Here is a 14,407-nt window from a genome sequence, read left to right on the forward strand (position 1 = left end):
CTGAGCAGATATCTAAGGGGAAAACTGACACACTTAACCTCCAAAACAAGGGCTTTATCCTTCACTTCTGCAAAACGCCCTTTTTGATTCCACTGCCTGCTTGAATTGCTTAGCAATTTCACAAGGCAACATGAAAGCTATCCAGAACTATTTAGAAGGCATGAGTTAGACATAGTCCATTTGACAAAGGTAGCAACTTTGCACACTATTAATGTTTCCAAGTCTGAATGGAATCATCTCAGAGCTCTGTGGTAATCCACAGTGTAGGGACCGGATAGGAAGATACAGGGATCTGACATTTGACCAGAAAACACCATCACTTAAGTCAGTTTAAGCATGCAGATCTACACCTCTTTGCAAGCATATAAGATAGCCTATAGGTCCCATTACTTTGGAAAGAACAGGAACTCTAGGCTGAACTCAGTGAGGCAATCTAAAAGACACTTCACTAGCTATTACCTCCAGGATGGAAACATTAGCTATAAGCAGCAAGGTAACAGGCCAAACCTGTGTTCTCACAGTTCTCCTCATCACTGTTGTCAGAGCAGTCATCTTCCCCATCACAACGCCAGGACAGACGGACACAGCGCCCAGATTTACAGCGGAACTGGTCAGCTGTGCACATAGATGTAGCTGAGGGACCAAAAAAAGAACATTAGATGAGCAAGAAGGAGCAGAGGAGGCCCAATGCCAAAGCTAACAGTCCCAAATACTCTTTTGCATCCACAGAAATGTCATGCTTCCACTAGTTCCCAGCACTCACTGCAGTTCCTCTCATCTGACTGGTCATCACAGTCGAAGTCTCCATCACACCTCCAGCCAGCGTTAATGCACAAGCCACTGTTGCACATGAACTCTCCAGAGCGACAAGGCTGGTGAGATGCTGCAGAGGTGGTGAAGGATATAAAGAACAAACTCAGACCAATGTAACATCCCCAAAGCCCCCCAGAACCACCCTTACTCTCTACTGCTGTGGAACTTGGTCCTGAATAGACTTCTCCTGAAAACTGCTTTAATTCCTGACGCAGAAGTGTACTGACTACACAGATGCTACCACTATTCTCACTTTTTCAATTAAAAGAAAAAAAAAAAAAAAAAGAAAAAGCCAGCTTACATGTGAACGATTAGATTGCTGCGCACACTGCAACCCCTCTCTAGCCAATGAAAAATCCATTTAGGTTTGCAACTCAGATGCTTGGACCAGTGTATCACCCTGCACTAACTTACAGCAGTCAGATTCATCAGACCAGTCCCCGCAGTCGTCGTCGCCATCACAGTGGTAGATGTCCAAGATGCAGCGTCCATACGCACACTGGAACTCCTCCAAGCTGCAGGTGGCTGCTGGAACATCTGATGCTAACAAAGCAATCAAAGAAAAAACGCCTGAGGTGACAGGGCACAATCCGCAACCTTCTCAGTCTAATCATGGACTAGCAAGTATTCAATGGAAAGGTGTTGGAAATTACCAGCCGTCGCTGCATATCTCTGCGTGACCTGCATTACTGAGAATAACTTGAATTTTGTTTGTGCTGCATGGAGGGGCAGGTTAAACCTATATATAAGAAACCCATGCAGACAATCCACTAATAGTAACAAAAACTAACAAACAAAACCCAAAACCAACCAACCAACAACAACAACAAAAAAACCACCCCAAGAAACAAAACAAAACCAAAAATACATAGGATATAAGACTATAAACACTAACTTCAAGAGTCAATATGTTCTAGAGAAGCAAACAGCTAGGAACTGTTTATTAAACCTGAAAAAGGTATATAAAAAAACAGATGGAAAAATGCAGATACCCTTTGGGGTAGCTCTATATTAAGGACTGAGGCATGTCAGAATGCAAGGTTAAAGTATGGAATAATTCCTTTCAAATTTTAACAAAAATAAGCGCTTGAAGATCAAAGGAAGCAAGCAAGCAGCAAGGTGCCCAGGTCTGCACCCGACCTTAGAGGATTTCCCCGCCACTTTCTTCTCAAGCTTTCGCCAAAACAAACCGTGCCTGATCAGTAAGGAGCACGGCCAGACTGATGACACTGGGCAATGCCCAGCAAACTTGTAATCAAGGATTTGTCCACTGTTCTCTCTCCAACAGCACACTATGTGGGAAGGGATGAAAAATATTTTGAGTCCCACACAACAGAATCTGACACCTCTTCTCATACTGTCCGGGAATAAACCGCATGTTTCAGGCATAGGAGTCTTCCAACTGAGGAGCTCTGAAAATAAATCCGTTTTAAAAAGTGGAAAAGACTGACAGTGTGGGAAGTGAACTACACGTGCCTCTCCAACATGAAGTAGTAGACGCAGCCTGCAGGCATGCAGTAAGAGCTTTAGTTCACTGAGTATCCAGTGGCTGGATACTAAAACGTGTGTTAACACATGCCTCACCAAAGGAGCCTGAAAGGAGCGTTTGGGTCTCCTTGAGGAGAAAATCTTAGTGACTTAGATCCTCACAGAGTGCGATTCAGTTATAGCACACACCCAACCCAAAAGAAACATACACACAAAAGAAAAAGAAATAACACACTAAAGAACAATATAGTCCCACCTTGTCCTAGATGAATGACAAGCAGGATTGGAGATGGCAAAAAGATGACAACCACATGGAAGAAGATAAGAGAAAGGGAGGTAGCCAAACTGAGCTGCTTAGTGAGTTACTTAAAATGCCAGATAGAGACAACTGCCAGCCAGGACCGGAGAAGCATTCCAGCTCAGAGAAACAGTTCCAGCTCAGGGAACAGAACACCAGTTCTGGGTGCCCCTCCACTCCCATGGGAGGCAAGGTTGGAACATCTTCCCTTCCTTCCCAAGGGTCTATTATTCATGGCCTGCGAGGAAGCAACAGGCCAAGGAGTAAGAAAGGGAGAGGGGGGAAAGGAGAGGGAGAGAAGCTGGCTTCCTCTTAGAGCCCTTTCCTGGCTTGGAAATGTTTGCAGCCCCTGGCTCCTTGCCAGCTCATTATCTGGAGAGATAAAAGACAACTCCCCCATGCATCCACTCCCCCTGCCCTTCAGGAGCTGGCGGCCCTGACCTCCCTCCCAGAGCCTTTTGAAGTTTCCTGCTATCTAGAACAAATTCTGCAAAATGCCTTTCAGAGCAGGGTGGGGGAAGGGACCACTGCAACTTCCACAGACACCGACAGCATTCACAGACACAGGAGACAAGCGGTGGTGGTTAGGAACGGACATCATAGACTTCTGTCCCACTTGCTACGAGCCTGTGAATGTAGAGGAGAAAACAACTTTTTTGGGCTCTCACAGCCCCCCTTCCCCATCAGTCACATCAGCTTCCAGCTGACTTGTCCTATCGGCCCTTTTTGGACAATGTCCTGCATAACGCATCCAAGTGAAGAGGTCGGGCAGGCGGCCCCTGCGGTGTGCCAGCTGAGGATGTGCAGTCCCTGAGGATGCTCTCAGGGGGCAGATCCCCCCCTCCCCGCCCCCCCCGAAGTTTCAGGCAGGAATCAGACATGACAAAAAAGAAGGGAATAGTTTTCTCCCCTTCCCCCCTGCCCTCCAACTCCTACAGTCCTATATAGAGCTGTATTCACTAAAGCTAAGCCTCCAGCTCCGACTCAAGGTCGGACAGCCATGGGAGGGAACAGAGAAGCAGCCACACACAGACAAAGTACGCCTATGAAGTAACACAAGAGATGTACCATCTTCTTGGGCCCTCTGGGGTAGGCAACAGAAAGCAACACAGCTGTCAGTTCAGGCAGGACTAACTTGTTTTTGATCTCTGCTGCAGAAAACATGCCAAATCCCAAAAAAGCAGCAGGTCCAAAAGGCTATTTCCTGTGTTTACAATGCAAGGAGAGGACTTACGGCAATTCTCTTCATCTGACCCATCCTTGCAGTCTGTGTCACCATCACAGAACCAGTGCTCAGCTATGCAGCTACCGTCACTGCAACGAAACTCCTTCTCTGAGCACTTTCTCATATCTGCAGAGACAGCAACACAAACAAAGCCTTGGCTTTTCTCAGAGTACCCAGGAAACAACCACACCATGTTCCTGAAGCTCCTAGGGTACCTGCAAACAAGACTGCTCATTAAACCGTACACACCCATGTCATGCATCATCTCAGCAAAGCCATCCTTTTTCATTTAACTGACACAGAGGGCTTGGATGCAAAAGGAATCCACAGGACTTCACTATGGCATGTCAAGGAATAACAGGTCTCAGGTGATTTTTGCCTGGCAGGTAAGCCACACAGCCGGAGATCCCAAGCAGCCAGCCATGGGAACAGAATATCCCACCAGCCCAGTCCAGACAAGCCGTCTGCAGGCCCTTGTCATGCTCAGGGGATCCTAGAACTGCACAGATTGAAGTCTGCGCTACCCCTTTTAAAGTGCTGGCAGGGCAGTATTTGTAGGACCACATCACTCACCACACTGCTCATCGCTGTTGTCACCACAGTCATTGTCACCATCACAGTGCCACAGGCTGCGGATGCAGTATCCATTCTGACATGAGAACTCATCTTCCTCACACTCCCGTGGAGCTGCAGGGACACAATGGAGATAAGGTGAAGGCAAGACAAGATTTACCTTGCAGAACACCAAATCTGTGACACGTTACAAGTTGAGCAACCGTGATGTTGGAGAGCTGATTTCCCTTCCCCTAACAATACCACTAGGGTCGCTGTGAGGCTTCTCGAGTGTGCCTCTTCCACTCCATCCACAAGTCATTAGTACAGCAGGCTTTAAGACCTGAGAACACGGGTTGGATGAAGTACCTGGAACAGAGAGGAGCCATCCACCCTGTGTTGGTATTCTAGCCCAGACCCAGGCCAGGCTGAAGAGATCCCTGCACAGAAAAGAGGCAATCCAGGCTTGTTTTTAAAGGAATTAATAGGCCCTATCATTATCTAATAAATAATTGCTGGTAGAATTATATCTCCACCTTCTTTCCACAATAATGCCAAAGCTATCTTCAAAGGAATGGAAATCTTCATTGAAAAGGGAGAGAGAAAATTTGAACTTCCTCTTCTGAATGCCTCAGTATTTGCAGGCTTATTCCACCCTCTTTGTCAGTCTTTTAAGACAGCTTCTCTACAAACCAGTGAGGAAAGGGACTGCAAAATTACGACCTGAGGACCTCAATCCATCAGAAACCCTCCCATGGTTACGTGCTAGTCTGAACAACCCTCTAGGAGTCTCTTTTTCACAGAACCTTGCCTTCCTCCTTTCATTAGTCTCCAAATCTTTCGATCACACCCTTCTCCATTGTTGCCTTAGACATGAGGGCATTCCAACTTTTTCTGAAAAACAGAAGACCAAACAAATGCAGACCTATAGACCTTTTCTTTCATGAACATTTTTGAATAGACTGGAAAACTGAGCTTAGTCCTGCGACCCAGAGCATCACATAAGATGTCAAACCCCTGAACCTTGCTTCCCAGCCCTTTCCCCAAAACGGCAGACAAAGATCAGGGGCATACTGATCAAAGAGTGAATTCATCTCCGTGCAAGTATTGGACATGGAATACTTTACAGCCAGGAGGTTTATTTTTTTATTTCTTTGGATGTGGTTCCTCCATCTGAGCCACTCTGGAGCAAAATGTACACAACCTTTATAGAATTCAAAGGCTGTAGAGTGATGCTTATTAAACAGCTACCACCATCTCAAACAGAGAGCAGAACATTTCTGCTCCTAACTGCAGCCTGATGCCAGCCCTAGCTGCCAGTGCGGTTTCGGAGAAGCTGAAGATGCAGTGCTACATAACAAACTGGTTCTCTGGCACATGCTGCCATGGACCTGACGATCTGCGGTGGAGAAGTTGTATCCCAGATTACCTTTTGCTAATGGAAATCAACCACATGTATCCCTTGCCCTCAACAGAAAGGGGAAACGAGGGGGCCGAGCAACAAAGACACAGGCGAAATTCCCTCCATTTTAATAACCTGTAGAAGCACAACGGCAGCGCTCACGCGCTCACAGCTGGCAGCCTGCCGTGGCAGCTCTTTTGAAGGTGGTGCCTCACATGGCAGCAGACAGTCAGCTTTCAGGGTAACCATTTTCTGTGTGGGCAGCATCCCTACAGCACCTCGCTCTCCTTGGGGAGCTCTGGTTGAAGGGAGGTGATGCCAGGGACAACCCCACTCAGCTGAGAAGTCGGACAGCGGAACCCGAGGCCGTAGGAAGTCAGCCAGACAGGCAGTTCAGTAGGATTTGGCAGGGGTTAGGTGTTTCAATGAACAGGGGAAGACACAAAGAGCTCAAGCTCAGGGAAGTGCTTCATAGGACATTAACTAGCAAGGCTGCAGGGCGTAAACAGTTCTCCAGCTGGATGGAGAAGCATCCTGTCCCCCAGGACACACAGCTAAACAGCAAGCCAGGTGCCAAGGTGGCAGGGCTTACGGACATCACGTACACACCTCTGTCAGAGGCAGGGTATAGCTTATTACAAGCCAAAGGTCTGATTCAGTGGGTAAACTCCTACATTCCTGTCATTAAAAAAGGTCAGCTTTCACCAGCCAGGGCAGGCAGGCACTTCAGCCACCCTCTCCCCACAGAGATATGACTTACGGCAGTCCTGTTCATCAGAATCATCCTCACAGTCGTTGTCTCCATCACAAACCCACGACCGGCGGATACATTTCCCATTGTCGCAGTGGAAGTCCAAGGGAGAGCAAGTGGGCAGCACTGCAACAGCAAAGAAATAACTCATGGAGCAGCAGCCAGCTTCCCTCCCGAAAGCTAAGTTCCTTCCCTCGTGAGGCTACACCTCTTAGAAACCAAAGACATAAAATTTCAAGTCTTGAGGAGGAGCTTTCCCTCAGATGGGGGGCCAGGGTAGGTCTATAGCTTGGCAGTCTCCCCTCCCCAGAGAAGCACCAACCTTTCCACAATAAAGTAGCTGCCACAATTCCCCCATTGAGTTCCTTTTTGCTCTTTCATCCCTGAACCTGCTGTCCTCCCATAACTGCACTTGTTTTATAACAAGCAAAATTACATTGTCAGTATCTTTGCTGCACGATTCCTAGTGCAGCCCATCCTATTTGTATTACACAGAGAGTTCTTTAGAGTGAGAACTACCAGGAGCAGTGTTTCGGGGAACAGGATTTTGCAAGGCACACGTGTCCCAGCACAGACAAAAAACACTGGCAGAGTTCCTAACAGACCTGTGAGGAAAAGCTTAGAGGCAGGAATCCACTGCTGGGGACAATCTGTTGTACCTCAGGTGCGGGCAACGGAGTCCAAACCCTGCTAGAGGTCTCCCGAAGGGACAGAGGAAGGGGGCAGGCATGGGATGATTCTTGCTTACACAGGAGCCTGCTGGCAATGGAGTAGAACAACAAGTCCAGTGTTTGAAGAGGCCTGGAGCCACAAAGCTGGAATTCAAGGGGGAGCATCAGCCCTGTCCTTACCCCCACGGATGACAGGCACACTCAACCCCAGGAGGTTCATGCTTTTAAGTGCTGCCAGCTGTGGTAGGGAAGGGGCTGCACAAGACTGTTCCTGACAGGTGTGTTCTCCAAGAATGTTCGCTCAGCAATGCAAAGGGGCAAGGGCTGGAGAGGCTAGTGCCTGAAACCCTTTCATCCCAGCCCAGCTTGCCAACAGCATCTCCCATCTGTCACCAGGCAGGCCAGCCCTCTTCTGTTATGCTGCTGCTTCCTCCCCTGCAAACACTAGGGAGGTGGTAGCGCGAGGGGAGGGAGGCAGGTAAAAGAAGGTGGTGGAGACAGTAGACACACACGCAGGGAGGAGGATTTAGTAAGAACAAATATAGTCACACTTTCAGCTCTTCCAGCTTCCTCAGCCCTCCATTTCCCCTTGGCCCAGTACTGCTGCCAATGTCCTGTGAAAGAGGCATGGATTACACTACACAGAATCATTCACTGCTCTCTATAGCAAGTCCTCCAACATTTCTCACCAAGGGCCTGTCCTAAAAGCCTCCCACCCTAAGAATACACTAGCGCAGTTAAACTCAGACTTGCTCTAACATCTCTTTTCCTAACCACAAATGCGGATCATCTTTTCAGCCGTTCCTGCACTATGGCAGGCGTGGGCATCTCTGTATCCAAGAGGATATCACTGCAGATGTCACTGCTCTCAATGCTGAACCCTGCGCTAGGTGACAAAATACAGCATCTGGCCCTGGCCCTTGGGATAAGGCTCTTCCCATCACGTCCAGGATGCCCCATGCAGATATATAGCCAGGTCAGATCCAGCTACTTCTAGGCCCCAGAGAGGTATGAAGGAGAGGGAAGCATGCAAATCTTTATTTGCACCCCACAGGCTTGACAGCACCCTGGTCTCCTAATGCTTCAAAAGTGTGTAGACGTGGCACTTTGGGACATGGTTTAGGAGGCACGGCGGTATTGGGTTGACGGTTGGACTTGATGATCCCAGAGGTCTTTTCCAACCTTAATGATTCTATGGTTAACCCATTTCCTTACATTGCCCCTTCCCTGAGCACCCCTGTGTTGCTGCATCAAAACGGAGAGGGAGCTGCTTCTTCCCCAGAGCAGGCAGAAGGGGAAAACACTCCAGTTGCCAAACTCTGCTTCCAACCAAAACCAAGACAGATTTTTGGATTCAGAGGGTCAGTCCCACAGATCAGCCCTCTCTCCCTGAAGCACAACTTCCATACAATGCACGCTGAGCAAACCTTCCCCAGCCTCAGCTGCAGTTTCAGGACTAAGACCATCCCCCCAGCATATGCTTTTCTGTCTGCTCTCACCGGTCCCAGCGTGACTAATCACCAATGGACTGCACAGGAGCCACCTGGAAGGGAAATTTGCATGCTGACTCTCCAGGGGAGAATTCTTCAGGCTCCCAGAGGGTTAGGCCATTAGCGCTGGTTCAGAGCCGATATCATTATCCCATTGAACTGCTGCATCCGTTCATGAGGTAACAACACAAAATGAAATTCCACCCCTACAGGGAGCAGTTCAGCCAATTTCATAGTCCCCCTAAATATAAAAATTGAGCTTGAAGCACAGGGGAGGGGGAGCAGGGGGAAGAGGGTGAAACACAAACTCCCACATACAAAGGAGGACCTAATTCCCACCCCAGCAGACAGCAAGTACGTGCCAGCCCAGACAACACCAGGGGGGAGATAAATCCACTTTTACAGGAGCTCTCCTTTAAAGGAGGAAGAAAAAACACAAACCCACTTAAGACAAAAAAAAAACAAACCCTAAATGAAGGCTGATGTCTCACAGAGCAGAGGAACTGCCAATGGGATCAGGGCAGGGATCCACGTAAACTTGTATCCTGAATCTAATAATGGCCAGAAACAGATGCTTCAAAGGAAAATGCACAAGATTCTGGGAGCAGCTTTCACACATGAGCGGTCTCTTCCCAGCTCTGCCCTCCCAATACATGATCCCTTCTCCCCATTAAAAAACAAACTGCCTACACAGAAACATTCCTGTGTTTCCTTCTGTTTGCTCCCATCAGGCTTTGGTTCCACTGTACAGCCCTTTGCTCTAGGGTTGTTATTATACAGCCCTTCTGTTGGTCATTTATTACTTCATATTTTGATGGGGTTTATTCCTATGGAGTTAAAGCTGAGGGCAGACCACTAGCCCAGAGTTAATGTTTAGTACTGTTGTAAATATATCCAAAAGTGTTTGGAAATCTGAAGTTAAGAGGAAATTCAAAAGTTAAGAGGTCACACTTAGGACATTCAAACAACCTCTACTATATTTTGTCCTGACTTCATGGAGCAGCTATACCATTGGTAAGTGTACTGCCCTGACTTGTATAACTCATTTCAAAAAAACACTCTTCCATGGTCAGAAGAAGAGTACATGGCAATACAAATGAAGCAGTATGTTCTCCTTTCAGTGTTAGAGATAGAGCAAGACCTCTCTGAACAAGCTGGATTACTATCTAGAAGACTGGAAACAGAGCCCCTATATTCTCTTCCCAGCTTGCTGTTGATGCTTGCACCACCGAGACAGTTCTGCCTCTTTAGCCCCACTTCTCCAGCCTGTAAAACGAAGCGTATTTATTACTTCCTAAGAAAGCTGCAAGACCTTCGTAGACACTTGCTTCCACCGATGAGAAAGTAATCACAGATTGCACTAACGTGCTTACACCGCTACTCATAGCAGGATTAGGGAATGCAACAGTAAACACGGTTAAGCCTCATCCCCCCCTTCCCTGCTCAAGCCCAGCTTGATCTCTTGGTATCTGTGCAAAGAAACAATGTTTCCCTAAAAGGGATGAGCAAAGGCAAGTCCTAGGACGGAGCTGAAGACACACAAACGCCCAGACAGACAGGGACTAACCCACCTCCCCAGGCAGAGCAGAGAGGCAGGACGGGGAACAAGCCCAGGGAATGGGAGCCGTGGGAAGAGCTAGGCTGGGCAGCAACAGCCCAAGAGAGCGTCTCTGTCAGCTGGCAGTGAGCAACAAAAAAAGGCCTTTGAACTTCCAACCATTTCCCTGAGCTCATCCCTCTGCATGGTCACACTGGACATCATCCAAGGTTTCAGCAAAGCTAGGTCTATCATAAGCCTGCTATTCCTCCCCCTCTCCCAACTCCTATTACACAGGGCACTCTTTTATGGCCCAGCAGAAGGGGAAGGGGGAGGGCAGGGGAAGAGGGAAGTTTATAAGGTGAAACGGAGACTAAATCATGTCCCACTGTCCTTTGAACACTTGATCCCTGTTGCCTGTGGTGAGCAGGTTGCTTTGTACACAAGGACAGCAAGTGACTGGTGTTCAGAGCTCTGGAGCTTAGCGGTCTGAACAATACTGTTTGTTTAATTAGACAAACTCTCAGTCATGTGAAGAATGAGAAATTAATTTTAAAAATAATTACAAACAAAAAAATTCATGCTACCTACATTAGAGACAACTGGAGACTGACCCCAAGCTATGTCCACACTCACCCATGTGTATGAGCACATACAAACACACAAACATAGATGTGTTTGCTGGGATCTGTAGCATAGTGGGCAATAAGTCCAGAAACAAGGATAAAGGATGTTAATCCGCTCTCAGAAAGAAACAGGAGATGCTGCGTTTTACTAACCACAGTTTGGAAAATCTAATTTCAGAAAACATAAAATGTTTCCAATCACAGTGCTGAACTGTATTTAAGGATGTTGCTGGTCAAAAAAAAAAATAAAAAAATATCCAAGCCCCAAACACCAACAAAAAACCCAAACCAAACAAAAAAAACAACCACAAAAGAGAAAAAAAAAATTTAGAAAGTATCGGCACCTAATCTTTCACAACCCTTTGATCACAAGTGCTCTGCCTGAGGGGGCACTGCATTAATTCTGATGCCTTTTAAAGGAAACACACGTACTCCAAGCCCAGTAAAATTACAAAGTACGGTTGTAGATATGGAACTGGTGTCTTATCAAGAGAAACTTGAACTCTTGTCAAGAGTTCCTAACTAGTAGGATTTGAAGTTTAGAAGTGAAGCTTTACGTGAGCTCTTGCATCTGAGCTCAAGACTGGTGAGTAAGTGATGGGCAGAGAGAAGATGATTCTTTCAACGTTTCCGTTAATTTTAGTAAAAGATCTGTGAGATTTTTATCCTCACATCACCTCAGAAAATTTTGGTGTGGGACTGGTAAGCAGGCTATACTGATAGACCTGTTCCTAACAAGGAAGAGACCCTCTCCTGGGCTTGAATGAGTTGTAGCTCAACAGGAACTGCCTAAATTTCCCGATGAGATGGGAAAAACAGACCACTTTTGGTAAGTTTTAAGGTAAAAGGAATAAATTCTCCTTCAGCCCCTTTAAATGAAAAAGTATTGCACAACAGTGCAAGCAAGTCTGCGTCCCAAGGAGCTACACATTTACAAGCTGATTAGGTATGACACAGACCCAAAATTCAGAGTAAGAAGGCTCTGCTGGGGGATGGTTACAAGGGGATTTGGCATATCTTAGGAGAAACAGAACTATTTATCAGTCCTCAGGCCAAGTTTACTCAGTTGTCCTTTCACCCTTGCCACAGGAAGTAAGACTCATTCACACCAGGCTGGACTTCAAAGCACACGCAGGGGGACAGAATGAAAGCCATTCCTCCGCTCGCATGCGGCTTTCGTTAGGGACAGGCCAAAGTAGTCTCTGCTGGCACAAGGCAGGAACGCAGCTGAGCTACTCTGTGCATGTGCAGCAAGGGCTTTCCAAGCCAGGCGCTGTCAGCAAGCCAGAGCGCTGAGACCGGAGAAAGTCTATGAAGCTGGCATGACAGCTGGAAGGTTGCTTATTGCTATTATTACTACAGCTCGTTAACATGATCCAGAGCAGGAAGCAAACATGTCACAGAATAATTGGCTCCCATCACAGCAGGGCTTCAGATTTGCAAGAAAAAACAGTTCCAGTCACAGCCAGGTAAGCAGAGGCAAGGGCTCTCCCAAAAAGGATGGGAAAATACCTATGAGAGGGAGACATTCCAAGGACACCAATACAAGTAGAAAATATGTAGAGTATGCAGAAAGGGTAACAGATGAGCAAAAACTTAGTGCAACTGTCAAAAAGTGGGAATTTGTTTTATAGTTTGTAACAGAACATTTAAAAAAAAAAACCAAACAACCCCCCCTAAAACATGCCACATTTTAAGAATTTATCTCAAAAATGAAAATGTCTCTGAAAAGGAAGAAACAGAGCGGTATTTCCGTACACTGCTGAAAAAGAATCCCAACAGCTTTAGCATCTCAGAAGAGTACATAAAAGTGGTTGCACAGACTCAGGTTCATGAGTCAGAACAAACCACCGGGCTCACCCCAGCATGAAGACTAGCCCCATGGTTTTTGAGGAACCTCGCTAGTTTTTCAACTAGGCCTTTAATATATCTGGGGCTTTTAGGATGACTTCATCAGGACAACCCAAACCTTCAGCTCAATATTTGTTTTAAAAAAGAAATTCACCAATTTCAGATCTTGTATAAGTCAATAAAAAAAAAATTAATCAAACTCAAAACAGATTTTGTCCAAAATTTCATTCCAGCCAGAACACTGTATGCCTGTCATAGGCAGATGGGCATGGAAGGAAAGAAAATCTGTGAACTGACCGTTCTCACGTAGTAGGTGCAAGCGTCGGTGCTGATTTGTGAGAAGCTTAAATTGATTTAAAGTTCGAGTTGCTGTTCCAAGGGCCTCACACCCCACCCCTGCTCTTGCATTCCTGCTGCCTTCTTTATGCTTGGCAGAGTCAGCAAACAGATGAAATAGAAAGTTAAGCCCACAAATGAGTACACCTTCACAAGGCTCCTGTACACCATGCAAAAAAGAGAGATTTAGCAAGTGATCTGCTCTAGCAAAAAGCTGCAGTGCCATAATAACGGAGAGAGATGGGAAATAGCACAGACGACTACCACAAACCTACACCGTGGAGTCAATCAGTTCTTACAAGCTAACAATAACATCCCATATCTGGACTTGTAACGAGTAAGTTTCAGCAGGCTTAATGTAATAAGTGGTCCTACAGCCCTTCCACTGCAACCTTGCACGTGTGTGCTGAAGCCACGCACTTAGCATTTCTGTAGAGTCCTTAGCCCCATTGCTTAACTTTTATTTTTGCTTTCTTCTTTCCACTACACTGCACTCAAGAGTACTTCTGGCTGACACCTGGAAAAGTTCTCTTAGTATTTATTCTACTATAATGCAAAATTTAAAAAGGGAACTCGCATTCTAGTCCTTCCCCTTGAGTAGTGTTTCTACTCTATATAAATGCAGCTTTATCTCCCTCCCCATCTTGTCAGATCTACTGTCCTCTAACTTACCCCTCTCACTAAACTGCAGAGACCTACAGCACAAGTCATATTCTGAACGAGATGTTTAAACATTCCCATCTTACACATCCCTTTTTACAGACAGCTCCCTTTGCTTCAGTCTTACTCCTCCCTTTGCCTTGTTAGAAACTGTAAATTAAACAGGCTGAAGTCAAACCCCGTTCCTACATTCTTTGCCTCACTGGGTTGTCTGCCTCTACTTTATATACTTCCCAACCTCCAGCGCCTGAGAGTAATCAGCAGATTGATCACAGTTCACTACTACTCCCTAGTTTGCACAGCTTCCATTCAAATCCATATGGGCCAGTTTTCCTTAATGTTTTAGGGATATACCACAACCACATCTTTCCTGTGCAAAACCAAAAGGTTCCTCTTGCCCAGGTCATGGAGAGAGACACAATGCAACAGCAGCTGCCAAGAGAAGAGCGTAAGAACATAGCATGCAAGTAAACTTTCTCCTTCAGAAGACAAAATCCGTCTCTCTGTGATACAAAGACTTTCTAAACAAGAGGCAGCATATTCATCTTTACCAGCCCCCAGTGGGTTTTACGTCCATTAACTTGTCAGATTGCTTTCCGAGGTGTTTGCAATTTCAGAATCAATGTTTTGTGGCGAGGAGACCCACAGCTTACGTATATGTTTTATGAAGAAGCAATGCTTGTTAGCTTTGAACCATCTCCTGCTAG

General features: G+C 46.4%; 1 protein-coding gene across 3 annotated transcripts in view; it reads right to left on the bottom strand.

Moving 5' to 3' along the window:
• Nucleotides 1-14,407, bottom strand: part of LRP4 (LDL receptor related protein 4) — an 82,996-nt gene that overhangs the window by 25,327 nt on the left and 43,262 nt on the right. For 2 of the 3 annotated variants that reach the window (XM_064462586.1, XM_064462585.1), the window contains exons 3-8: nt 6,539-6,655; nt 4,398-4,511; nt 3,834-3,950; nt 1,228-1,356; nt 764-883; nt 508-633 (exon numbers count right to left, since the gene is read on the bottom strand). In XM_064462586.1, the coding sequence (XP_064318656.1) occupies nt 508-633; nt 764-883; nt 1,228-1,356; nt 3,834-3,950; nt 4,398-4,511; nt 6,539-6,655 (723 nt within the window). Of the gene's footprint in view, nt 1-507; nt 634-763; nt 884-1,227; nt 1,357-3,833; nt 3,951-4,397; nt 4,512-4,745; nt 4,839-6,538; nt 6,656-14,407 lie in introns of those variants that run through there. The other variant, XM_064462588.1, reaches the window with a different exon arrangement.

This window comes from Phalacrocorax carbo, chromosome 10, assembly GCF_963921805.1.
Source record: "Phalacrocorax carbo chromosome 10, bPhaCar2.1, whole genome shotgun sequence".
NCBI classification, from domain to species: Eukaryota; Metazoa; Chordata; class Aves; order Suliformes; family Phalacrocoracidae; genus Phalacrocorax; species Phalacrocorax carbo.